General features: G+C 34.8%; 1 protein-coding gene across 3 annotated transcripts in view; it reads right to left on the minus strand.

Annotated features, from left to right (window-relative positions):
- Sycp1 (synaptonemal complex protein 1) overlaps nt 1-26,282 on the minus strand; it is a 103,025-nt gene that overhangs the window by 41,413 nt on the left and 35,330 nt on the right. For all 3 annotated transcript variants that reach the window (XM_036191298.1, XM_036191300.1, XM_036191299.1), the window contains exons 12-17: nt 18,513-18,607; nt 17,874-18,058; nt 15,815-15,882; nt 11,194-11,255; nt 2,936-3,040; nt 1,413-1,516 (exon numbers count right to left, since the gene is read on the minus strand). In XM_036191298.1, the coding sequence (XP_036047191.1) occupies nt 1,413-1,516; nt 2,936-3,040; nt 11,194-11,255; nt 15,815-15,882; nt 17,874-18,058; nt 18,513-18,607 (619 nt within the window). The remainder of the gene's footprint in view (nt 1-1,412; nt 1,517-2,935; nt 3,041-11,193; nt 11,256-15,814; nt 15,883-17,873; nt 18,059-18,512; nt 18,608-26,282) is intronic.

Below are 26,282 nucleotides of genomic sequence, written 5' to 3' on the forward strand. Positions count from 1 at the left end.
ATCAAAAGCGAAAAATAATTTTTACCACCAACAGGCACTTGAATTTACTTCTTTCTTGGTGATTATTATTATCAAACTAAATTTGTTTAAATCCCTCCACTGAATATTATAGATAATAGTATACATAAATTTATATATTGAATTTTATCAACACAAACTTATGAAATAATTTATTAAAGTAAAAAAACAGAACCACAAATAATTTTCTTTATTGGATACTAAATGCCTCCCCAAAATTAATGTTAGACCCTCTGTATCTAGAAATTCCACATTCATGAGCTTATCCAACTAGAGCTTGAAATTACTCAGGAAAATATGTCTAGACTGAGCATATAAACGTCTTTCTTGCCATTATTTCCTAAATACAGTAAAACAAACATTTACATAGCAGTTACATTATATTCAGTAATGTAAGTAAGCAGTATAGAGGTGAGTTAAAACTTCCCTTGAAAGAGGCTATGAATTGAGCAAAGAACACAAGTGATGTACACACACACCCAGCTCAGACATCCATGTTTGTTCACCTACTTATTATAACTGTGTACACCCATCCATCTGGTGAACTGTCTACCAGATTTCTGATTGTTCTATTTCATGTGATCTAACACATTATAACACTTCCAGTACCCTGGAAGCTTCCTGGCTTTCTTAGACACTGTGCCTCATTTATAGTAGTATCGAAGCATTTATTAATAATTTAACATGTACAAAACCTTGCATGTGCTATTATCAATGCCACCTTTTTTAAGCATCACAGCTAATTTTGAGTGCTGTGGCCCTAACCCCACTTTTCTAGTATGAGTGTTGGTCTTCACTATACATGTTTGCATAACTCAGTGGGGCTGGAGGGTTTTTTTGGGGGGGCAGGTTTCTTTGTTTTTGTTTTGTTATTGTTCTTTGGAATATTTATATTGTGTTACAAAATAAAAAATCACTTTTGTGGTAAAACACCCTAAAAAAAAAAAAAGGAGGCTATGTATTGTTTATATGCAAATACTCTACTGTTTGCATATAGGACTTGACTGTCTAAAGATCTGTGCATCTTCTGGGTTTCTGAAACCAAAGCTCATAAACACCAAGAGATAACTATATACTGATATAAAGCGATTTAACTTTGTTATTTATTCTTTTATATAAATGATACAAACTTTCTTTAGCAATGAAATAGGTAAATCATTTCTCTTCTGAGACAGGATCTCACTACCAAGCCAGGTCCTTGAATTCATAATTTTCTTGCTTCAGCTTCCAGAGAGCTAAGATTACATTTGTGCACTACCTTGCCTGGCCTTCACTCTTAATCTTTAATTAGAAATGAAACAAAATTCCAAATCCATTGATATAAAATAGCAAGCCATTTATTTTTATCATAAAGCTTAAGACTTAAACTGTATATAGGTATGTGAAAAACATACTTCTCTTCTTCAAGCTCAGTTTTCAGTTCTTCAACCTGTTTTGAATAATGCTGATCACTTGTTTTAGTAACAGTTAACTGTACTTCTAAATCATGGACCTCTTTCTGCAAAATAAATGTATATATTTATAAAGGTGAATATAGATTTTTTTCATATAAAAGATATAATTGCGCTGGTCATGATGGCACAATCCCAGAACTTAGAAGGCAGAACTTTATAAGTTAAAACTCAACTTAGTCTACACAGTGAGTTCCAGGAAAGCCAGAGCTACATAGTAAGACCCTGCCTCAAAATAAATAGATAGATAGACAGACAGACAGAAAAACAAATAAATAAAAAAGAAATATGAGGTTGCTCTAACTAGTCAAGTAATATATTTGGGAAAAATTAGGCAAGATATTAATATTTTTGAGACAGTCTCATTCAGTGTAGGCTGGTCTCAAACTCTATATAAATGAGGTTGACCTTGAAATTTTTGGGGGTTGGGGGAGGTTTGAGACAGGGTTTTTCTGTGTATCCCTGATCCTGGAACTCACTCTGTAGACCAGGCTGGTCTTGAACTCTGAGAGATCCACCTGCCTCTGCCTCCAGAGTGCTGGGATTAAATATGTGTACCACTGTTGCCTGAAGACCTTGAACTCTTGATTCTCCTACCTCTTCTGTCAAAGTACTAGGGTTATAGATAGATATAAATACCATGTCCAGCTAAATATTTTAAATTTAAATAGATAATGTGATAATTATTTTAATTTTTTTAATTAGCAATGACAAATCCATGTAAATTCTATTGTAATATCCTAAAGCTAACAAAAATTATATTTACAGATAATTAACCATTTTAATCTACTAAGTAATTCATTCCAATTCCAATTTATATTAGTTTTGCTTACTGTTTAATTTGCCTGTTTGTTTTCCTGAGACAGATTCTCACCATATTTCACTGGCTAGCCTGGAACTCTCTATTCAAACTAGGCTAGTCTCAAACTCACAGAGATCTGCCTGCCTCTGCCCATGGAATACTAGAAATAAAGGAGTATGCCACTATACCTGACCTAAAGTTTTATATTAGTAAGAGAAAATATACTAGTGAAGTCAGGAAGTATGTTATAGGCTAAAATAATCTTACTATTATAAAAAGTTTCAATTCTTTTACAGGCCTACAAATATACTTTAAAGATAAGTTTAAATATGAGCATTATAAAGGGTATCATAAGAATCTAGCTTAATGAGGACTAAAATTTAAGTGTATCAAGAAACACTAAAGACATTAAGAAACAGAATTATTATAAACCATAACATGCATAAACTGGATTCTTAAAGGTTGACCTTTCACTCCCACATTACAATATGAAGATACCCTATTTGAAATTACTCGTCAGCATGTTAAATGTAACAGCAACACACACTTTCAAAAAGAAATTTGTAAAGAAATCTTGCACAAAGCAAATAGCTACACCATAATCTATTTTATAAATCTATATTCTCTTAACAAAACATTGGAAATAAACATATCCTTAACAAACCTCTCTGGTTTGCAAAAGGAGAGTTAGTTCTTGTTCTTTCCTTTGTAATTCTTCAGCAAGCTTCTCAACTTGTTTCTTTTCATCTAAAAGTTTTTGGTCTTCTGCCTGTTTAAAAATATTAGAAAAAAATGCATGACCGTCACACTCCATACATACTGAAAATAATTAAACTGCCCAACAGAAAGAACTATAGTGTATTTCCTTGGCTAAAATTGCTTAAAAAGAGAAAACCAAGATAGGTGTGGTGGCACATGCCTTTAATTCCAGCACTAGGAAGGCAGAGACAGGTGGATCTCTGTGAGCTCGAGGCCAGCCTGGTCTACAAAGTGAGTTCTACAACAGCCAGGACTGTTACACAAAGAAACCCTGTCTCAATAATAATAATAATAATAATAATAATAATAATAATAATAATAATTTAATGGGGTTTGTTTTTCCATTTTACATACCAACCAGTTTCTCCTCCCTCCCCTCCTTCTGCTCAGTCCTCAACTTCCCCCCTCTGCTCCCCTACCCACTCCTCAGAGATGGTAAGGCCTCCCATGGGGAGTCAATAAAGACTGGCATATCAAATTGAGGCAAAACCAAGCTCCTCCCCACTGTATGGAGGCTTAGCAAGGTATCCCACCATAGGAAATGGGCTCCAAAAAGCCAGATTTCAGATAAATCCTGGTCCCACTGCCAGTGACCCACTTACTGCCCAAGCCACACAACTGTCACCCACATTCAGAAGGCCTAGTTAGGTCCCATGCATGTTCCCCAGCTGTCAGTCCAGAGTCAGTGAATTCCATCTAGCTCCAGTCAGCTGTCGCTATGGGTTTCCCCATTATGATCTTGACCCCTTTGCTCATATAATCCCTCCTCTACCCAGTAATTAGCTGTGAATCTCTGCATCTGCTTCCATCAGTTACTGGATGTAGGTTCTATGATGACAATTAGCGTAGTCATCCATCTGATTACAGGAGAAGGCCAGTTCTCCACTATTGCTTGGAATCTTAGCTGGGTTCATCCTTGTGGTTTCCTGGGATTTTCCCTAGCACCAGGTTTCTCCCTAGTCCCACAATGGCTCCCTCCCTCAATCAAGATATTTCTTTCCTTGCTCATGTTCTCTTGCCAAGTCCCCTTACCTCCTCCCCTCCCCCCATGCTCCCAATTTGCTCAGGAGATCATATCTATTTCCTCTTCCCAAGGGAATCCATGAATGTCTCTTACATTCCTCCTTGATACCTAGCTTCTCTGGGGTTGTGGGTTGTAGCCTGGCCAGAACCTAGAAATAACCTAGATGCCCCTCAACTAAAGAACAGATAAAGAAAATGTGGCACATTTACACAATGGAGTATAAGTCAGTCTTTAATGAAATTTAGGCAGGCAAATGGATGGAACTAGAAAAAAAAAATTCTGAGTGAGGTAACCCAGACCCCAAAAGACAAACACAGTATGTACTCACTCATAAGTGGATATTAGATGTAAAGCAAAAATAAAAAATTTAATGGACAGAACCCTGGAACAAAAAGAATAAATTATTTAAAAACTGAACAAACAGTGAGTTAGAAATTACCTTAATGGGACAGGGTAAATGAGAAAGGTAAGGATAACAAAAGTCAGGCTCTATTATAAAGGAAAATTCAAAGAGCACTGGAAATCACAAAGGAGTCGACAGGATGACTGAAAAGCACAAGAAAGCAGGAAGGCTAACTGGCAAACAGAAATGCACAGTGCACTGCTCCAGCTGAGGCTCCAGCACCAAAAGAAGAAACAAAAGCTTCATCCAAAAGCTAAGTCAGATGACCCTAGAGAAAAGAAACTGCCAGCCTTTCACACAGAGTAGGTCCACAATGCTTGCTAAGACATGGATCCAGTTTTGAATCTGGTAAGACAACGGCTAATGGAGAAGTGGTCCATTTTGTCATTCCTCCTATCTCAGATGGCTGTCCCTGGGTGCCATCTTGAGAATTAGATTACTCGTTTAGACAGAGCTACTCTCAGCATCTGAAAACAAGGCACAATCACAATCCCAAAAGCCAGGCAATAGCCTGCCCAAAGCTCTTAGGAGTGAGACAACAACCATGAAGGAGAAAAGCATTTTTAGAAATTCAGACATTTTAAGAAGTTCAGGAGAGCTGAGGGGTGGAGGAGGTCAAGCAATGAAGAGTTCGGTGGTCTGTAGCCAAACTTTCTGTGGTTTAAAAAAAAATGGATCCCATTACTTGAGGATAGCTTTGTAGATTGATGGCTTGTGTCTGAAGTTAGTGGATGGCTGAACTTTTAGAGCCACCTAGCTACTTAAGTGGTTCACGGTTAGGACTAAGAACTCTGAAGCTTGGTTGAGGTAATCTGACTTACCTTTTGGATGATGATATTCTTTTAACTAACCTTGCAATTTCCACAGCCACCTCCCTCCTACATAGTATTTGATAATGTGTAGGATTAAAAGCACTGAGACTGATCCAATAGAACAGATCTCAATGATCTATTTGCTTCTCATACTCTCCAATACACTCAGGAGATAACCCCATTTATTAGACAGTAGTAACTGCAGTGTGTACAAACTGTCAAGAGCCTCTAGAAAATTTAGAAACTGCCCTACCCACAGATGCAAAGCTAAGTCTGGCCAGCAGAGATTCTTAATACATAAAGAACTGGAAAATTCCTAAAGTGAAGGCAATTCTACTATACATCTGACCCTAAGTAGGGTCCAGGATCAGAACCAGCCTAAACATTAGAAAAGACAAAGACTCCCAACATCAACTGACAAACTATTCTACCAAGAAGACTCCAGCATTAGAAGTCTTGGAGTAAATCCAACTGAATATTTTAATCTTAATTTTTAGTTTTTAGTTTTTATTTTATTTTTGAGTTAAAGATATTTGCAATAGGTCCCTGACCCCGTTTTGGGTAACTGTTGCATTGATATCCTCCCTATGCTAATTCCCTGCGAGATTCCACCCTCCTAAATGCTTAAGGGAAGCTCCTGTCTGTGTATCCAGCATATTGGGTGTTAACAGCTTAGATGCAAGATTGTAAAACATCAGAAGTGGGGTTGGGGATTTAGCTCAGTGGTAGAGTGCTTGCCTAGTGAGTACAAGGCCCAGGTTAGATCCTCAGCTTAAAAAAAAAAAAAAAACATCAGAAGCGAACTTCTGCCAACCAGGGCTCTCCCATTGTGCTGTAAGCCTGTATTTAAGACCTCCTCCCTCCATCAATAAATGGCATTCGACATTCAAAAAAAAAAAAGAAGGGGTCAAGATCTTGATGGGGAAACCCACAGAGACAGCTGACCAGTGCTAGTTGGAGCTCACTGACTCTGGACTGACAGCTCAGGAACCTGCATGGGACTGAACTAGGCCCACTAAATGTGGGTGACAGTTGTGTAACTTGATCTGTTTGTGGGATCCCTGGCAGCAGGACCAGAATTTATCCCAGGTGCATGACCTGACTTTTTGGAGCCCATTCCCTGTGGTGGGATACCTTGCTCAGCCTTGATACAATGGGGAGGGGCTCTAGGCTCTCCTTCAACTTGGTATGCCAGACTTTGTTGACTACCATGGGAGGCCTTACCCACTCTGAGGAGTGGATGGGGGTAGAGTGGGAGGGAGGTGAGGAGGCAGGAAAAGGGAAGGGAGGGGGAAAAGGGGTTGGTATGTAAAATGAAAAAAAATTTAATAAATAAATATATTAAATTAAAAAAAGATATTTGCAATTTATCTCTATCAAACAGATCTTAGGTGTTTTGTTTGGGTTTTTATGTGTGGTTATTGTTTTGTCTATTATGTTTCTTTCTTTCTATTACACTGTAAGCATTTTAAAAGTATAAGATATGCCTTTAAAAACTTTTGTTTTCCCAGGTGGTGGTGGTGTACACCTTTAATCCCAGCACTCAGGAGGCAAAGGCAGGTAGATCATCTCTACTCATCCAAGGCCACCTTTGTCTACAAAGTGAGTTCTAGGATAGCCTGGGTTGTTACACAGTGAAACCCTGTCTCAACCAAAAAAAAAAAACAACAAAACTTTTTATTCCTCTTACATTCATCAACTTCTTACCATGTTTTCTTTATTGTGCAATTAGATTTCAATACTTCTTTTCTCTATTACTTCCTAATATTTCTCTTTCTTTTTCTGTTATTTAATTCTGCTCCTTTTTCCTTTATTTCATGCAAATAATTTATTTCATGTAAATAATATTTTTATTGCTACCCTAATTATATTTAACTTTATACCTAACTCTACATTACTTTTGTTATTTTATATTCTATAGCCACTAGTAGAACTGAATAGGCTTTAATAAATATTAAGTATATTTCCTTATATAGTTTGGTATGGTATTACAACTGTTATAGCAGTTTATTTTCCCCATTCTCCAAGCAGTACTGAGTCCTCAAAAGAAGACTGCTGGGCTGAAGAGATGGCTCAGTGGTTAAGGGCACTGGCTGATCTTCCAAAGGTCCTGAGTTCAATTCCCAGCAACTACATGGTGGCTCACAACCACCTGTAATGAGATCTGGTGCCCTCTTCTGGCCAGCAGGCATACATGCAGACAGAACACTGTATACATAATAAATAAATCTTTAAAAAAAGACTGCTCACTAAGAAGATCCCCAAATAAAGTCATAAGAAATATGCATATCAACAAATGTACAGATCATAATACACAAACAATCACAAAAAAGCAAGCAATATGACAGTTACAAGAGATCATAACTATTTTGTTACTAAATACAAATGGCTGAAAATGAATTGGCTGGTATGATGGTTCAGTAGGTAATGGCATTTGCCATTAAGCCTGATGACTTGAATTGGATCCTTGGAACTCACATGGTGGAAGGAAAGAATCTACCCCCATTAAGTTGTCCTCTGATTTTCACACATATGTCATCAAACACACATCATACACACATGATCAACCAACCAATCAATCAATTTTAAAGTGGTTAAAATGCCAAAAAAAAAATTCAAAAGTCTACTTGTAAAAGTAACCAGTGATTTCAAAGAGGACACAGTAGTATGGAAAGAGTATAGAATAGTTTACAGGACCTACATGGAGGCTCACAAATGTCTGTAACTCCATATCCAGGGAATCAGATGCCTTCTCCTGGCCTCTGAAGACACTAAGTATGCATGTAGTACACATACATTCATACAAATATTCACACAAAAACATAAAAATAAGAATTTTTAAAATTGAAGGAGAAATAAAATTTATCATGATAAAAACAAATTCAAGTAATTTATTACCACTAAGCCATCTTACAGAGGTACTGGAAGGAATAATTTCAGACTGAAAAGTAGGATAAACATACTCACAGAAGATAAATAAATCATGAATGGGGAGTAGGGAATGGGAAAATGAGGGAGTGACAGAAAGCTTATTAACCAAAATGAACGGTACATGAAAAGCTATATAGAAGCCTATCATCTTCCAACTCAAGAAATCAATTTTAATTAGAAAGGATAGAAAAATATAGGTGACATAAATGAAGATCAGGGGAATTCTCAGGATTAAAGGCTTAAGTGGGAATAGGGAGACTAGGAAAAGGAGAAGTTAGGGGGTACAATAGCCAAAACAAAAGATGTATGAAGAAGTTTTACAAAAAATCCACTAGTTTGTACACTTATTTTTATTTTTATTTTTGTTTGTTTTTTGAGGTAGGGTTTTTCTGTGTAGTTTTGATGCCTGTCCTGGATCTCACTCTGTAGCCCAGGCTGGCCTGGAACTCACAGAGATCCACCTGGCTCTGCCTCCTGAGTGCTGGGATTAAAGGCATGCACCATCACTGCCTGGCCATGTATGTTGATTTTTAAATATAATATATATAAAATACAGGAGTTTGAACACAAGTATCCTTTCATAGTTGAACAGTAATACTCCAAATTCAGGTTACTAAATGAAAATTTTGGTGCCAGGCATGGGCTACCTCCTTAGGAGTTACTGACCAGGGAGGCTCTGAAGTAACTGAAACAACACAGTCTACTGTCATTTCTCTTAACTGTTCTACATAACCAGATGGTAAGACCCTATTACAGAAGATAACATTCATTTGGGATGCCGAACACAGAAAAATCAAACATAACTTACCAGGAAATTCTCTTCCTGATGACTAATTTTTATAGTGCCAGAATGTATTATACAGTTCCTGGGTGAAAGAGAGACTAATAGTCTCTCCCAGTGCTGAATCCTGTATACTAAAACACTGACCTCCTTACCACGATGTGTCTTACAGGTGCAATAATATAGAACAACTGTTATGGGGATAACCAACCACTTTCTGATTGGGTGTGAGGCATGCTCCCAAGAGGGATTTCATGCCTGGTATGGTAAACCTGGTGAAAGCCCATGACTAAGGATATCATAGGCCCACGCAGAGAACTTTGTAGCATGAATCTTTATAAAGAGTCTTATTAATAAAATCAAACCCAGGCCAGTTATTGGGGTGAATGCTGGAAGATCTGAGAGATAGAACAAGCCACAGCTACCTCACCTTGCTAGTTCCTCAGCTGGTCTTGTTTCCTCAGACTGCAAACTTCTGAGTCCTCATCCAAATGAATCTCAGCTGAACTGTGCTGCTCAAAGCCTAAATGCTTAACCAGCCAAATGCTTAACTAGCCTGGTGCCTGGTTTTCATGCCTTATATAACTTTCTGTTCTCTGGCATCACTCCCTGGGATTAAAGGCTGGATTTCTGGGATTAAAGGCTTGTGTCACCAGGCCTGGCTGTTTCTAACATGGCCTTGAACTCAGAGATCCAGAGGTATTTCTGTCTCTGAAATGCTAGGATTAAAGGCGTGTGCAACCACTGCCTATCCTCATGTTTAATATTGTGGCTGTCCTGTTCTCTGATCCCAGATAAGTTTATTTCAGGGAACACACTACCACCACAGAACTTACTATTGTTTTGCTGTCAAAACGCCTTCTACATATTTCTGTTTATACCCCTTTTGTTGAAAAGACATGGACTAGACAACTGGCTTAAAAATTAATTTCCAACTATTTGTAAGTTGACATATTAAGCAAGTAGAAACTGAAAACAAGCCAGAGAAGCTATTACTACTAGTATTTGAAAAAGCAAACTTCAAGCCAAAACAAGCCAGAAGAGATGAACTAGATGATTACAAATTAATAAAGGTGACAATCCAACAGGAAGATATAATGATTGGAAATAAATATGCATCAAACATTGGTATATCCAATTTCATAAAACAAAATCTACTGGACATAAATGTACAAACAGGCCAAGATTAAATAATAATATGTGACTATAATACCCAATTCCATGAGTAAATATATCATCCAGACCAGAAAAAGAAATACTTAATAATTAACTGCACTATAGATCAAGTGTTAATATACATTAACAAAATATCCCACCCAATGGCTACTGAATATACATTCTTCTCAGAAATCCACAGAATCTTCTCTAAATAGATCATTTTATAAATCCAATATTACCCTACTACCAAGACTAGATAAGGATACAACAACAAAAGGATACTATAGACCAAAATATTTAATAAGTTCAAAACTTCAATAAAATATTAGCAAATCAAATTCATCCCACATTAAGGAGATCAGGCACTATGATTGAACTGGTTTCATTCCAAGAATGCAAGAACAGTTCAACATATGTAAATTAATAAAGAAATGTAATATAGCACATAAAAAGAATCAAGGATATAAATCACATGATCATTCCAATAGACACAGAAAAGGCCTTTGATAAAATTAAACATCCGGGTTGGGGATTTAGCTCAGTGGTAGAGTGCTTGCCTAGCAAGCACAAGGCCCTGGGTTCAATCCTCTGCTCAAAAAAAAAAAAAAAATTAAACATCCATTCATGATAACATCCCTGAATAAATTAGGTATAGAAGACTAATACCTCAGTGTAGCAAAGCTATATTTGACAAACCCATAGCCAATATCACACTAAAAAATGAAAAACTGAAAACAATTTCAGGACAAGACAAATGTGTTTACTGTTCCCTGGATCTTTATGGTATAGCAAAATATGCATATGTTCTTATATTTTAAATGTGCAATCAACATGTTTAAACAATATAAACATCCTGGCCAAGATAGTTAAAATAAAATAAAATAAAAATAGATACAGACAAGATTGAAGCTTTAATTAAAAGCAAATGAAAAATTTTTATATTTTAGCAGAAAAGATAGCATAAAATATTTATAGTTTGAAAACATAGGCCAGTAATATCAAAATTATTTTTAAAGTAATTGCTGGATATTAATAGGAAAGAATATATACTTACCAGTATTTTTTTCAATTCTTTAAGTTCCACTTCTTTGTTGTTTTTAAATTTATTCATCTCATCTAAAATAAACAACATGTATTAATAGCTGGATTAAAAGGTAGGAAAGAGAAGAAATAAGAATAATGCCATTTGAAAAGAAGAATCAGCCAGGTGGTGGTGGCACACGCCTTTAATCCCAGCACTCAGGAGGCAGAGCCAGGTGGATTTTTGTGAGTTCAAGGCCAGCCCGGGCTACAGAGCGAGATCCAGGAAAGGCACAAAGCTACACAGAAAAAAAGAAAAGAAAAAGAATTTGTTGAGGTATGTTCTTTGAATTTCAATATGCCCACTTCTTCTGTGACTTTATTGGCTCTAAAACATACCAACTCTGTGCAGAGAAATCCTTATTTTCTCCTATCCCACCAAGCACCACATATGAATATAAAAACAAAGATATCTGATTAACCTCTCTATTCCTTCAAGCTAGTAATTTTTCATGTTGTCTTTCAAATCCCTGCTTGCTAACTATATATTTAACTTCTGTCTCCATGATATTAATAAAATTATGATCTTGAGTTGGGGATTTAGCTCAGTGGTAGAGCGCTTGCCTAGCAAGCGCAAGGCCCTGGGTTCGATCCTCAGCTCAAAAAAAGAAAAAAAAATTATGATCTTGAAAACCAACAATAAGCACTTTGTAACACCATTCTCAGTCTTAGTCACTATGTAACTGGGTCATATTTGATACTCTGAAAGACTCTCTACTTTTTTCCCCCCTTCAATTACCAAGAACTTATATTATTCATATTTTCTCTCTAATTCCTACTCCTATTTTGTTGCTTTTACATCCTTGCTACCTGGAAAAATAGTGCTTTACAGTGCTTACTTTACTTCTGTTAATTCAAAATTAATTTAAAAAAAATCTTTTCAGTACAACCTTCTCACTTTTTTCTTCTTTACATTTTTAACTTCCTACAGTCTCCTAATTTCCATCTGTCACCTAAATTGTATCTGACATATTATTTTTGTTCACTATTAAAGAGTTTTAATTATTGGAAATATAATAGAACTCAGACTTCTCTTTGATTAGAAAAAAACACGTGTAATAGCTTCCCCTAATCAACAAAACATGAAATGTCAATATAGAAGCTTGTCACATACAAACCTTACTTAATCAGAAATTTTCATTTTAGATAAAATATATACTTTTTAAATTTGAGAACTAGTTGAAGACAATGATCTCCCCTCCTACCTCAATTCCATACAATTAGAAAAAAAAAGAGACAAGAACAGAAAAATTATATACACACATATATAATCAAGATTACTAAAATAAAATGAACTAAAGAAAAAAGAAAAATACAGAATATCTGTAAAGATTTCTGACTTTGAAAACTATATTATTAACCCAAGAATAGAATAATGTTGGGTCCTTATGTAATTTTTAATTTACACTCCCATACATAGTATTTTCAACAATCTATCATCCTCTTCAACTATCCAAAGCCTCTCTACACTTTAAAATCTATTCTTTTTCTTTAAAAACCTTTTTTTTTTTAATTTTACATACCAACCACTGTTCCCTCTCCCTCCTCTTCTCCTCCCACCTTCCTTCCCCATCTTACCCCCATCCCCTCCTCATAGTGGGTAAGGCCTCCCTTGGATAGTCAACACAGGCTGGCATACTAAGTTGGGGCAGGACCGAGCCCCTCCCCACTGTAGCACGGCTGAGTAAAGTACTGCATCATAGGAAATGGGCTCCAAAAATCCAGTTCGTGTACCTGGGGTAAGTCCTGGTCCCATTGCCAGGGGACCACAAACACATGAAGTCACACAACTGTCACAAACATTCAGAAGGCCTAGTGCAATCCCATGTAGTCTTCCTAGCTGTCAGTCCAGAGTCCATGAGTTCCTATTAGCTTGGGTCAGCTATCTCTGTGATTTTTCCTATCATGATCCTGATTTGCCTTGCTCCTATAATTCTCCTCACTCTCTTCAACTGAACTCCAGGAGCTTGGCCAAGTGCTTGGCTGTGGGTCTCTGCTCTGATGGAAATCAGTCACTGGATGGAGGTTCTATGATGACAATTAGGGTAGACACCAATCTGAGTACAGGGGAAGGCTAGTTCAAGCACTCTCTCTACCACTGACTGCTATGAGTCTAAGCTGGTGATAAATTCTATTCTTAACATTTAACTCTTCCTTAGTGCCTTTCCTAACTCTTTTGCTTCTTTTTGGTAATCAACATTAACATTCAATAAAATACCTGAGCATTTACTTCAAATATATAAATATATTAAAAATATCAAAGAATTTATATTTTATAAAAAGCTTTAATATAAATATGTATTACGTTATTTACCATAAATACAACAAAAAATATAAATTCTCATACTTTTATTTCTTACTCTAACATAATTTTTGCTCACCCCTTCATTATGGATACTATTACTCTAATGGTTTTATGTGTTTAATCTTTCTCTCATAGTAATTAAAGATTTCTCAAGAACCTGGTTTGACTTTTCATGTTCCCACAAAACACATGGTGCTGTTTCACAGTTCTCAAATTCCTAATCCAAACTTCTCCTAATACCAAATTTCTCTGGTATGGGAAAATATCGAAATTACAATGTGATATATAGTAGCCATTTAATGGTAAACTGAACTGTTATAAATACACATTAAAGACAGTTTAAATACTAAAATTATTCCTTAATCTACAACATTCAACAATTCTAAAGCAAGTAGGTAAATATGATAATTTAAAATTAACTATGTTCTGAAGGAATTTTTGAATTAGACAAGAAATTTGTCTTTAACCATATATTTGAGTTTTGGTTGATTGGTTGGTTTATTTTTGAGATAGGGTCTCTCTACATAGCCCTGGCTGTCCTGAAACTCACTATGTAGATCAGGCTGGTTTTGAACTCACAGAGATCCACCTACCTCTGCCTCTCAAGGGCTGGGGAAAAAGGTATGTTCTACCATTCCTGGCTGCTTTTAACAATTATGCTCTGAAGTAAAATTATAAATAAAATTATTTGGACATTACAATGTTGGATAGCCAAGCATTAATCAATCTACAATGGAAAAATTAAGCATTACCAAAAAAAGCATAAATATGGTTCAAAAATTCAACCAAACCTGATAGGACAGGATAGACATTTTCTTCCGTGGTATAAACACTGATAAGGTACTCATGATCCAGTCACCCACACCCCTATGAACACTGTAATGAAACACTTAGTGTCTTAGTGTCACACACACACACACACACACACACACACACGCACGCACGCACACACACACACACGCACACACACACGCACACGCACACGCGCACACGCACACGCACACGCGCACGCGCACACACACACACACACACACGCACACACACACACACACCATGAAACTAGAAACAGGGCTAGTTGGGAAGAGTAAAAAGATTATCAGGAATAGGAAGGGCATAAGCAAAGGTAAATATGATAAAAACTTGTGATGTATAAAAATATCATGCTGGTTTTATATATATAATTAATATATGCTTATAAAAATATTCTTTACAAAAGGACTCAACCAAAGAGAGGAACTAATTATGAAATGTTAGGCAAGCATTTCAAATACTAGGCAATATTACTTGTAATTATTTTAACTATACAAGTAATTCAACTAGTAATATAAATATTCAAACTAACAGTAAAGTTTATAGAAATTTATAAAAATAATTTAGACAAATATCTGTCAATCAGGAATATTAATAGATTAAAAATACTTTTTAATTGAAATTAAAAATTTTTTTTCTTTTAATTATCTATACTTCATATAATCCGTCTAAAAAATATGAAGCATAGACATAATTAGCTAACTACATGGTCATAAATTCACAAAATTATAAGTTGTTTTGACTGTGTAAGTTCTTGAATATTAGCAATACTATATAATATAGAAATTTTTTTTTAAAGTATTTCATAAATCAAATACCACTAAGCAATAAAGTCTATAAAATCTAGACACGAGCCGGGTATAATGGTGCACACTTGTAATCCCAGCATTTGGGAAGCAGAGGCAGGAAAATTGCTGCAAGTTCAAGACTAGCCCAGTCTACACAAGAGAATGCTAGGCCACTTGGAACTACATAGCAAGACTCTCAAGAAACAAATGAACAAAGCCAGGCAGTGGTACATTCCTGTAATCCTTAGAGTTCATGAGGTTGGGGCAAAAGGATCAAGAATTCAAAACCAGTTTGAACTATGAAGTATAATCCTGCCTCAAAAACTATTTCTTCAACTGAAATATAAAACATTTCCCTAAGAAGTATTCAGGCCTCTGAATCCTAACATATGGCGAATACAAATATCTCAGGTTTCTAGACACTGATAAACTGCATAAATTTAAGTCTTCTTAAAATTTAACTATTCTATATTCAATTATGATTTTCCCTAATTTTTATGTTTATTTTTATTTTACAAGCGTAAGTATTTTGTCTCACAGTTATGAGTATCATATGGGAAACTAAATCTAGATCCTCTGCAAGAACAGTTTTTAACTGCTTGTTAACAGTTTAATAAATTTAACAAAAACCCAATTTTGTTTTTCTAATTGGTTATCAATGCTATCAAAGTACACTACTGTCTAACTCTTACCTAGTTCACTTGATTTCTTCTGGAGCTCCATGCTAAGTAGTTTCAGTTGATCTTCATTTTGTTCCAATCTTATGAGATATATTATTATAAGTTCAAATTATTATTTATTCAGAATTCATCTAATAACTAAAACTGGTATACTAAAACAACTGATATAGCTAACATATATTTATTCAGCTATTAGACATTATTGAGTATTAATCTGAATAAAACAGCTTAAAATGATAATTATAATAAATACATAATTGTTATAGTAAGTATATCTACCTAACACTTTAAGGCTTATAATATGTATATTAATTGTAGAGCAGTGGTGGTGCATGACTTTAATCCCAGTACTTGGGAGGCAGAGGCAGGTGGATCTCTGTGAGTTCAAAGACAGCCAGGCTCCAAAGCTACACAGAGAAACCCTGTTTCAAAAACCAAAAGCAAAATTTAAAAAAGGCATATTAACTATTGATGATAATCAAATTTATGCATTAGGGGATTTGTAATTACATTAAATTAAGTACATATTTATTATAATAAAATTTTCCTATAAAAATACAAATAAAATAATGTGTATCATATTATTGACTTTTCTGATCTTCTGTTTCTTTAAACCATAAAACTAAGGCAACTGCTGAACCAGTGAGATGACTCAACAGATAAGTGAGCTTGCTACCAAGCCTAACGACCCAAATTCAATGCCTAGGAGAGAACCTACTCCTACAAATTGTCCTCTGATCTCCACACACAGGCGCAAACGCATGCTTGCGTGCACACACACACACACACATATACACACAAAAAAAATTAATTAAATGTAGTAAATTAGGGGTTAGAAAGATGACTCAGTGTTTTAAGAGCACTGGCTGCTCTTCTAGAGAACTAGAGTTTGATTCCCAGTATCCTCATTTGGGCTCAAAACTGTCTGTAACTCCAGTTCAAGGGGATCCAATGCCCACTTCTGGTCCCTGTAAGTAGAGCATGCATGTTACTCACAGACATACATGCAGGCAAAATACCCATACACATACAATTTTTTAAAAAATTAATGTAGTAAATAAAAAAATTTACTAAGGTAATTGGAACAGATGATTATATAGTAATTCTCAATTTTACTATTTGAAAATTGCTTCAACAGGTTAATCAGAAAAATATAATAGAAGAGTTAGAAAACCTATATTTTCTCCTTACTATGTGCGGTAGTAAAGAAAAATTAAGTAGAACCAGGATATAAACTAGAAGAGAAATTCATCCCTCTTCTTTACTGTGCCAAATTTAATTAAGCATTGTGATAACAGGACAAAAATAATTACCTAGGCTCAACATACTTTTATATCAAAACTGCATAAATTAAAAAAGAGCTAGTTGTTAAGATTCTAATTTTAAATAAAATACTATTTAGTGCTAAAAGCAAATGAATAATTTATCTCATATGGAGTAATATTTGCTCTATCTCAACATAGTTACTAAGTTTATACATTGTAAGTAAAGTTACAGATCTCAGTAAAAACAAATTCTTCAACTAATCCACATGCAGTAGTTCTCAACTTGTAGGTCACAACCCCTTTGACAAGCCTCTAGCTCCAAAAATAATAATATTACAACTCAAAACATTAGCAAAATTATACTTATGAAGTAGCAATGAAAATAATTTTACAGTTAAGGGATCACCACAACATGAGGAACTGTATTAAAGGGTCACAGAATTAGGAAGGTTGAGAACCATAGACCCACACTATTATAAAAATGTCCTATCACTTCACCAACACTTATGGACTTGTTTATATAGCTTGACCCCACTACAAAGTATACATCAGAACTATTCCAGAAAATGCCTGGCTTTAAATAGTACTGAATATTAAAAAGTAAATCACTTTTACATCTTTATTTGTTTAAAATAAGAAATGTTGCCAGGCGGTGGTGGCGCATGCCTTTAATCCCAACACTCGGGAGGCAGAGGCAGACGGATCTCTATGAGTTTGAGGCCAGCCTGGTCTCCAAAGCGAATTCCAGGAAAGGCGTAAAGCTACACAGAGAAACCCTGTCTTGAAAAACCAAAGAAATGTTTCACCTTTGCTGTTCTATTCTCAAAAATTCCTCCAAGGTACATGTAGTAGATTTAAGTTCAGTAACCACAAATGAGTGATCAGTTTTAGCCTTGTTAAATTCTTCCATTTGAGCTTCTTTTTCTTCAGTGAGTTGAGAAATTGTTTTTGTTGCTATCTGCAAATCTTCTTCTAAAGCCTTCTGAGTGTTCTAAGTGAAATAAACACAAAACAGGAAGAATAATGCAAAGGTCTAAAATGTTGACAAGTCTTAAGTCATCTGCTTCTATAAATTTGTTTGCCCTCTTGCCTTCCATTCTTCCTCCTTTCCATTGTCCCTCCTTGGCATACTGGAATAACCTACCCAATACCAAATTTCAAGCCACCATTATCTATAGTTCTGACCCCTCCACAGAGTTTTCCCAGACAGGTTAGCCCACACAGTTCTCTCCATTCTTAAACTGTTGTGGCAATTTATTAGCCTGAGTCATACTATTGGTATTTAGATATTTTTATCCAATGCCTTTTATTAGAAGCATTTAAAAAGTAGGATTCTGTCTTCTCTACTTGAATCTAAGTCATTATACATTTTAGTCATATCCAATAAAAATCTGTTAATTGACTATGTGATACATACTATACACTAGTTAGTTTTTAAATCATACCATACTTCTTTGCAATGATATTTTAATATCTTCAAGTTCTGATATTAAATGATCCTTCTTTTCATTTAATTCTTTCAAGTTTTCATCTTGTAATTCTAAAAGATAAAATTATAGGTAGGCATTGTTTAATAGAAAATGGCTTTCAAGTATTTTATAATTACAATAAAATAAAAAAACATAACCCAGCTTTAACATGAATATTATCAGACTATTCCTTATTTTTTTTTAATTATTCCTGTCAAGGAGTCAAGTGGCTTATATATGTCATGTCCTATTTCATTTGTTATTACAAATATGTTTTGGAGCCAGGTATAGAAAATGCAAGTCTATAATACCAGGTACTTGGGAGGCTGAGACAGAAGGATTAGAAGTTGGAGGCAAACCTGGGTAATCTGGCAAGCTCATATCTAAAAAAAAAAATTTAATTAAAAAAACTGAGCCGGGCGGTGGTGGCGCAAGCCTGTAATCCCAGCACTCGGGAGGCAGAGACAGGAGGATCTCTGTGAGTTTGAGGCCAGCCTGGTCTACAGAGCTAGTCCAGGACAGGCTCCAACGCTACAGAGAAACCCTGTCTCAAAAAAACAAAACAAAACAAAACAAAAACAAAAAAACTGAGTAACTCAGTTATCCCATGCTCTCCTTCTCAAAAAGAAAAGTTTTGAAAATAAAAAGCATTTTGTCCATTGTGGAGGATGCTAAGGTTCTGTGAGGTCATAAATATCACAACTAATAGATAGTACACGAAAATCTGAGCCTCAGGTGGTCTTCAAAGATATAGTTTGAGGTCTTTGAGGTTTTGGAAAAAAGGTTCTTTTTCTTATGGTAATACAAGATATAGTCAATTCCCTCAATTCCCTAGGAGAGTTTCATCAAAGATGGATATTTAAAACTAAAATGTTAACTATTTTTTTTTTTCTTCCTTTTTCCAGAGCTGAGGACCAAACCCAGTTCAAGGCCAGTCTGGTATACAGAGCTGAGATCCAGGACTGGGCACCACAGAACTACACAGAGAAACCTTGTCTTGGAAAAAAAAAATAGTATTTATGTAAACCATGAACATAAAAGAAAAGGATATACAAAAACTACTTTTTCATTTATATTCCAGTGGTAAAATTATTCATGATTTTATTTTCACAATTTCCTATCTTCACTTTTAATTTCTAACCATAAATATTACATATTTATTAGTGGGCTATGTTATGTAAAAAGCTTTTGATTCCACTTAATCACTAATGTTTATTAAATTCTAAGTCTCAGTTACTAGTTTATATGCCTTATATATGTATTCCTTTTTAAACCTCATAAAAACACTAAGAAAAAAAGTTCATTATCTTTTCTGGATTCAAATTATACTATCGCTTCTTTTTAAAGTTCTTACTACATTTATTTATTCATTTATTTATGTGTGTGTCTGTCCGTCTGTCTCTCTGTCTGTGTGGAGACATGCATGTGTCATAGCATACATGTGCAGAAACTTGCAGGACTGGGTTCCCTCCTTCCACCATGTGGATCCTGGGGGCTGAACTCAGGTCAAGCTTGGCAGCATATGCTGCTGAGCTATTTCACCATCTACTACTGTCTTTTCTTATTAGCTTCCAGAATATTTAACTATTTTGACTCTACTATTTCCACCTACTTAGGAAATTAGAATATTGATTATTGACATCTTAAAAGACTTACTGTTATGATTAAACAAGATAATACAACTTACAATGTTCAACCACAAAGTGCAATATATAATCAATAAATGCTATATGAAGATGATGATGATGATGATGATGATAATGGTGGTATGTGCTAGAAAATGGGTCTAAATAAACATATATATATATATGTATTTGTAATACAACTGACTAGGGAGACCAATAAACAATGACAAGTACCGATGAGTACTTATTATAAGTTACAGAAGTATAAAGAAGAGACACTTAAACCAAATAGAATCAATAATGGTTACAGTTAGCAGCTGGGCTTGGGCTGGAGAGATGGCTTAGAGGTTAAGAGCACTGGCTGCTCTGCCAGAGGTCCTGAGTTCAATTCCCAGCACCCACATGGTGGCTCACAACCATCTATAATGAAATCTGATGCCCTCTTCTGGTGTGCAGACAGAACACTGTATACAAAACAAATTAATTTAAAAAGAGAGAGTTAGCAGCTGGGAGATGGCTCAGTAGTAAGAAAACACTTGTTGCTCTTGCAGAGAACCCAGATTCAATTCCCAGCATCTATGTATTGACAATGTTGGTTTCAATTTGACTACATCTGTAATTAACTAAGCTGGGCATACCAGTGACAGATGTTTTTTCTTGACTAGATTATATTATCTGAGGTGGGAAGATCCTAAATTCAGATCATTTGAGATGCAAAGAACCATCTTAAATCTGGATCATCTGAGGTTGGAAACTGGTGGTTTGAATAAAAATGGGCCCCATAGGCATAAATATTTGATTCTTAGTCACCAGGGAGTGGCACTATTAGAAAGGATTAGAAGGATTAAGAACTGTGTCCTTATTAGAGGAAGTGAGTCACTGGGGATGGGCTTTAAATTTTCAAAAGCCCATGCCACACCCAGAATTTCTCTGCCTGCGGATCAGGGTATAGTTCTCACTACAGCTCCAGCACAGACCTTCATGCCATCATGCTCCCTGCCATGACAATGGACTAACATCTAAAACTGGTAAGCAAATTCTCAATTAAATGCTCTCTTTAAAAACAAACAACAACAACAACAACAACAACAAAAAGTTGCCTTGGTCATGGTGTCTCTTCACATCAATAGAACAGTGACTATTTGAGCCATACCTTCTGGTGGCAGCCCCACGTAAAAGGACATGGAAGAAGAAAGCTTTTGTTTTTTGCCTGTTTGCTCTCATTCCCACTGTCAAGTTCATCTATTATGCCTTTGAGGTATTACTTCCTTAGTATTAGAAACTACTTCTTCAGGATTCTAATGTAGACCGAAGACCAGCTAAGACATCCAAATGATTGTCTAAGAACTTTACAGGGAAACAAGTGAAGGGTACAAGTGTCTTCTCCTACAGTTAATACTAGAACATCTGTCATCAAATATGTTTTTGCTACTGGAGTCAGCTTCAATCCAAATGAAGAAAACTCAACTGGAGGATTCATGTAAAAGAAAACAAACAAAAACAGTGAGAAAAGGGGGGAAAAAACTGGAGATTACATTCACTCCAACAAATATGCAAAACTCAACAAAGGAACACAAAAATCAGATAGCTATCAGCTAAAATATCCTCACAAGGACATGACTTCTCTATACTAGAAAACAAAAATAATAAAATATGGCTAAAATATCACAAAAATATCTCAGTTCTACTTTTAAAAAAGATCAATGACCATATAGATTACTTAAATAAGTAGATAAATGAAATAAGTAGTCAATCAATTCAAGACCTAGACAAGAAAGTTATATAGTAGATAAAAAAAGTCAATAACTTGGAAGAAAAAAATTTAAAACAGAAAAGTCAATAAAGTTGAGAAGCAGAAAAAGAACCAAACAGAAATTCTAGAAATGGATGAATCAATCAAATAAAAAAAACATAATAGAAAGGACCATCAATAGATAAGAACAAGCAGATGGAATTTCAAGAATGGAGAATGAAGATGACAATATGCACAGATACATATAAAGAAAAAACTTAGTGAATGTAAGCAAAACATCTAAGAACTCTGAGATAATGTTCAACAGACAAAATTAAAATTCATGGAGTACAAGAGAGAGTTGAGACAATTTAGCCAATGAAATTATTAAAATAATTTAATTTAAAAATTTAAGATGAAGAAACGGAACATTTCAAGACAAGCCTAAGTAAGGCAATTAATTCATGACAACCAAGCCAGCACTGTAGAAAAATCCTTAAAGAAAAACTATGCACAGCAAAAGAAGAAAGATACTCTCACCCATAAGAAGACAGGAATAAACATATTTTATGAAAGAAACAAAAGAAGAGAAGCAAGCCAGGAAGGAACCAGTCATGTTCTAACAAAGAAAACCACCAAAGCCCTAATACTAACAGGGGAAGAAGAAAAGAACAATCAACAGTCCATCAAACCAGAACAACAATCAAAAAAATCATAATAGAAATAGCAAATCCCTTTCAACAACAACTTTAAATGCAAATGACCTCAAGTTGCCAGTTAAAAGATGCAGAGTATGGGCTGGAGAGATGGCTCAGAGGTTAAGAACACTGGCTGTTCTTCCAGAGGTCCTGAGTTCAATTCCCAGCACCCATATGGTGGCTCACAACCATCTGTAATGAGATCTAGCTCCCTCTTCTGGTCTGCAAGGATACATGCAAACAGAACATTGTATACATAATAATCTTTAAAAAAAAAAAAAAAGATGCAGAGTAACTGAATACAGTAAAACAAATTGAGTCATGAAACTGTTATTCCCAAGAAACACATATACCTAGCAAAAGCACACACATATCTATCTAGAAATCTATCTAGAAATGTACTGACCACAAATAACATGACAGGCTACTATAATTCTCATATCTGATAAAATAGACTTCAAACCAAAACTAGTTAGAAGAGATTATCACTATATATTAATAAAGGGAATATTTCATCAAGAAAATATAACAGCTAGGTATAGTGGCACAGGCCTTTAATCCCAGCACTGAGGATTCAGAGATAAGTAGATGTCTATGAGTTCAAGGATCGTCTGGTCTACATACCAAGTTCCAGATATGGCCAACAAGGCCACAGAGTGATATCTATCTAAAAAAAAAAACTAAAAAAAACTAAAATAATAAAATATAAATATTATAAATATTTATGAATCAAGTATTGTGTGTTCTAAGTTCTTAACACAAACTTTAAAAGGCCTAAAAATGTTCACATATACTCTAATGCAATAATGATGGGAGTCTTTAATAATTCACTTTCATATTTAACAGGTCTCCCTCCGAGGGTCAGCAAAATGGTTCAATGGGTAAATATGCTCACCACCAAGCTTAGTTCAATCCTGGAGACCCATATAGTAGAAAGGGTTTGAAGATATTGACAGAATTTATTCTATCAAACATAATAGAGAATACACATTCTTTCAGTAGTGCATGAAATCTTGTCAGACCACAGATGAATAAATTAAGAAATCAACACAGCAAGAAAAACTTCAAAAACTACACAAACACTTGGAGCCTAAACAAGACACTTCTGAATGAACAATGAGTAGTTTAACAAATCAATAAGGATTTTTTTAATTCCTAGAAGTGAATGAGAACAATAGCACAACCTATCAGAACCCCTAGGATAAATCCAGGGCAGTCTTAGAAGGAAAGTTTACAGCAATATGTACTCAAAAAGAGCGAACTCAAACAGCCAATCACTACATAGTCCTAGAAAAGGAAGAGGAAGCCAAAATTAAATGGAGAAGATGGCAAGAAATAATAAAGATTAGGGCAAAAAGTAATGAAATAGAGACTTAAGAGAATGATATACAAAATCAAAGTACTGAAAAGACTAGCAAGAGCAAAAAACCCCTAGTTACACTAACAAAAAGGAAGACGACTCCAATTAACAATCTTAGAGATGGAAAAAAAAAAAAGCTGTTACAATAAACTCAAATGAAATCCAAAACATCATTAGACAATACTTTGAAGATTTATACACCAAACATCTAAAAAAGCTATAAGAAATGGTTGATTTATTTATTTATTTATTTATTTTTTTGAGACAGGGTTTTAGTATGTAGCACTACCTGGTACTCACTGTGTAGAAGAGGCTGACCTTGAACTCCCAGAGATCAATTTGCCTCTGTCTCCCAAAATGCTGGGATTCAAATTCCACCATGCCCAGCTCAGAATACATAAACAATTTAAAAGACCCATAAAAAGAAATGATACCTAAGCAATAACTAAAAGCCTCCCCATTAACAAAAGTCCAGAACAAGGTGGATTCATTGCTGAATTCCTCTGAAGTTTTATGAAAAACCTAATGTCAATCTTCGCAAACTATACCACAAAATAGAGAAGGAAGACTTGTTCCATTCTACAAAGCCAGTATTGTTCTGACCACAAAACTGGAAACAAACATTTTATTAGAAAAAGAGAGAGAAAGGGAAGGAGGTAAAACTACATACCAATTTATCAGATGAACACAATGTACAACTTCTCTACAATATGCTTGCAAATCAAATTCAAGAACACATTTAAAAAGTTATACATCATAACCAAGCTGGTTTTGTACAAGTTGATGCAAAGTTGGCTCAACATATGCAAATCAATAAATGTAATATACAATATAAGACTTAAAAGAAAGAACACATGATCATCTCAATATATGCAGAAAAGGTATGATAGAATTCAACATTTCATAAAAAAAATAAGAATGGATGGAATATACCTCAACATAAAGACTACATATGACAAACCTATAAGCAGCATTATACTAAAAATAAGAGTATTTCCTCTAAAATCTGGAATGAGACAAATCTCTCAACTCTTAATCAATAAAGTACTTGGAAGTATTAGCTGAAACAGTAACATAACAGAAAGATACAAAAGAAATACAAATAGGAAAAGAGTAAGTCAAATCATCCATAGTTGCAGGCAACATAATGCTATACTTAAAATACTCTATTTACAGAAATACAGAAAACTCTTAGGTCTGAGAAACACTTTTAACAAGTGGCAGAAGACAAAAATCAACATTAAAAACTCAGTAGTTTTCATTACACCAATAACAAACTTGGTGAAAGAAATACCAAGAAGAATATCCTATTCATAAAAGCTTCAAAAAAGTAAATCCCTAGGAATAAACCTAATAAAGAAATAAAATACCTCTAAAGTGAAACATTTAATATACTGAAAACAGAAATTGATTTGATCTGAAACTAGATTATTGAAAATTCCATGCTCCTCAACTGAAAGAATATAGTGAAAATAGCTATATAACCAAAAGTAAATTACAGCCTGAAAAAGCCCACATCAAAATTCCAATGACATTTTTCAAAGAACTAAAAAAACATAACCCTAAAATCAATGTGGAAAAACAAAATACTGGTAAGTCTGCCCAAAGCAAAAACAACAATGCCTCAAATTATACTGCTAAGCCACAGTGAAAGATACAGTACAATACTGGTCCAAAAACAGACATGTAGAACAATGGAACAAAATATAGAACACAGAAATAAACATACAATTATAACTACTTAATATATTTATAAAAGTATTAAAAAATATACATTGGGCGAAAAGGACAGCCTGTATTTATATATATATATATATATATATATATATATATATATATATATATATATATATATATATATATATATATATATCTGAAGAACTCTAAATCCTACCACACAGATACTTGCACACCAATGTTCATTGCTGCTCCAGTCACAATAGCAAAGAAATGAAATCAGCCTAGACATTCATTGAAAAATTTGCAGGAAAATGGATGCATCTGGAAACTGAGTTAACTCAGACTCAAAAAGACAAACATTTCATGAACATGCTTATATGGACACTAGCTTTTAATTCTTATATATGTATATATACGAGGGTGGGTTTGAGTGTGGGTAAAAAAACTAGGAAGGGTCCACAGGAAGAGGGGATAAAGGTTTTTAAAAAGAGAGGAAAACAAAATATATGGGACATGGAAGTGGAAAGGGAGTAAGTAGGTAGAAAGATACAAGACAAGTTAGGGGAGTTAACTTGTGGTGGGAGAGGATCAACCCAAAGTATGTAGAAAAATGCCATTATAACCCCTATTATTTTGTATATTAATTAAAAA

The sequence above is a fragment of the Onychomys torridus genome, chromosome 6 (genome assembly GCF_903995425.1).
Source record: "Onychomys torridus chromosome 6, mOncTor1.1, whole genome shotgun sequence".
Classification (NCBI taxonomy): Eukaryota; Metazoa; Chordata; class Mammalia; order Rodentia; family Cricetidae; genus Onychomys; species Onychomys torridus.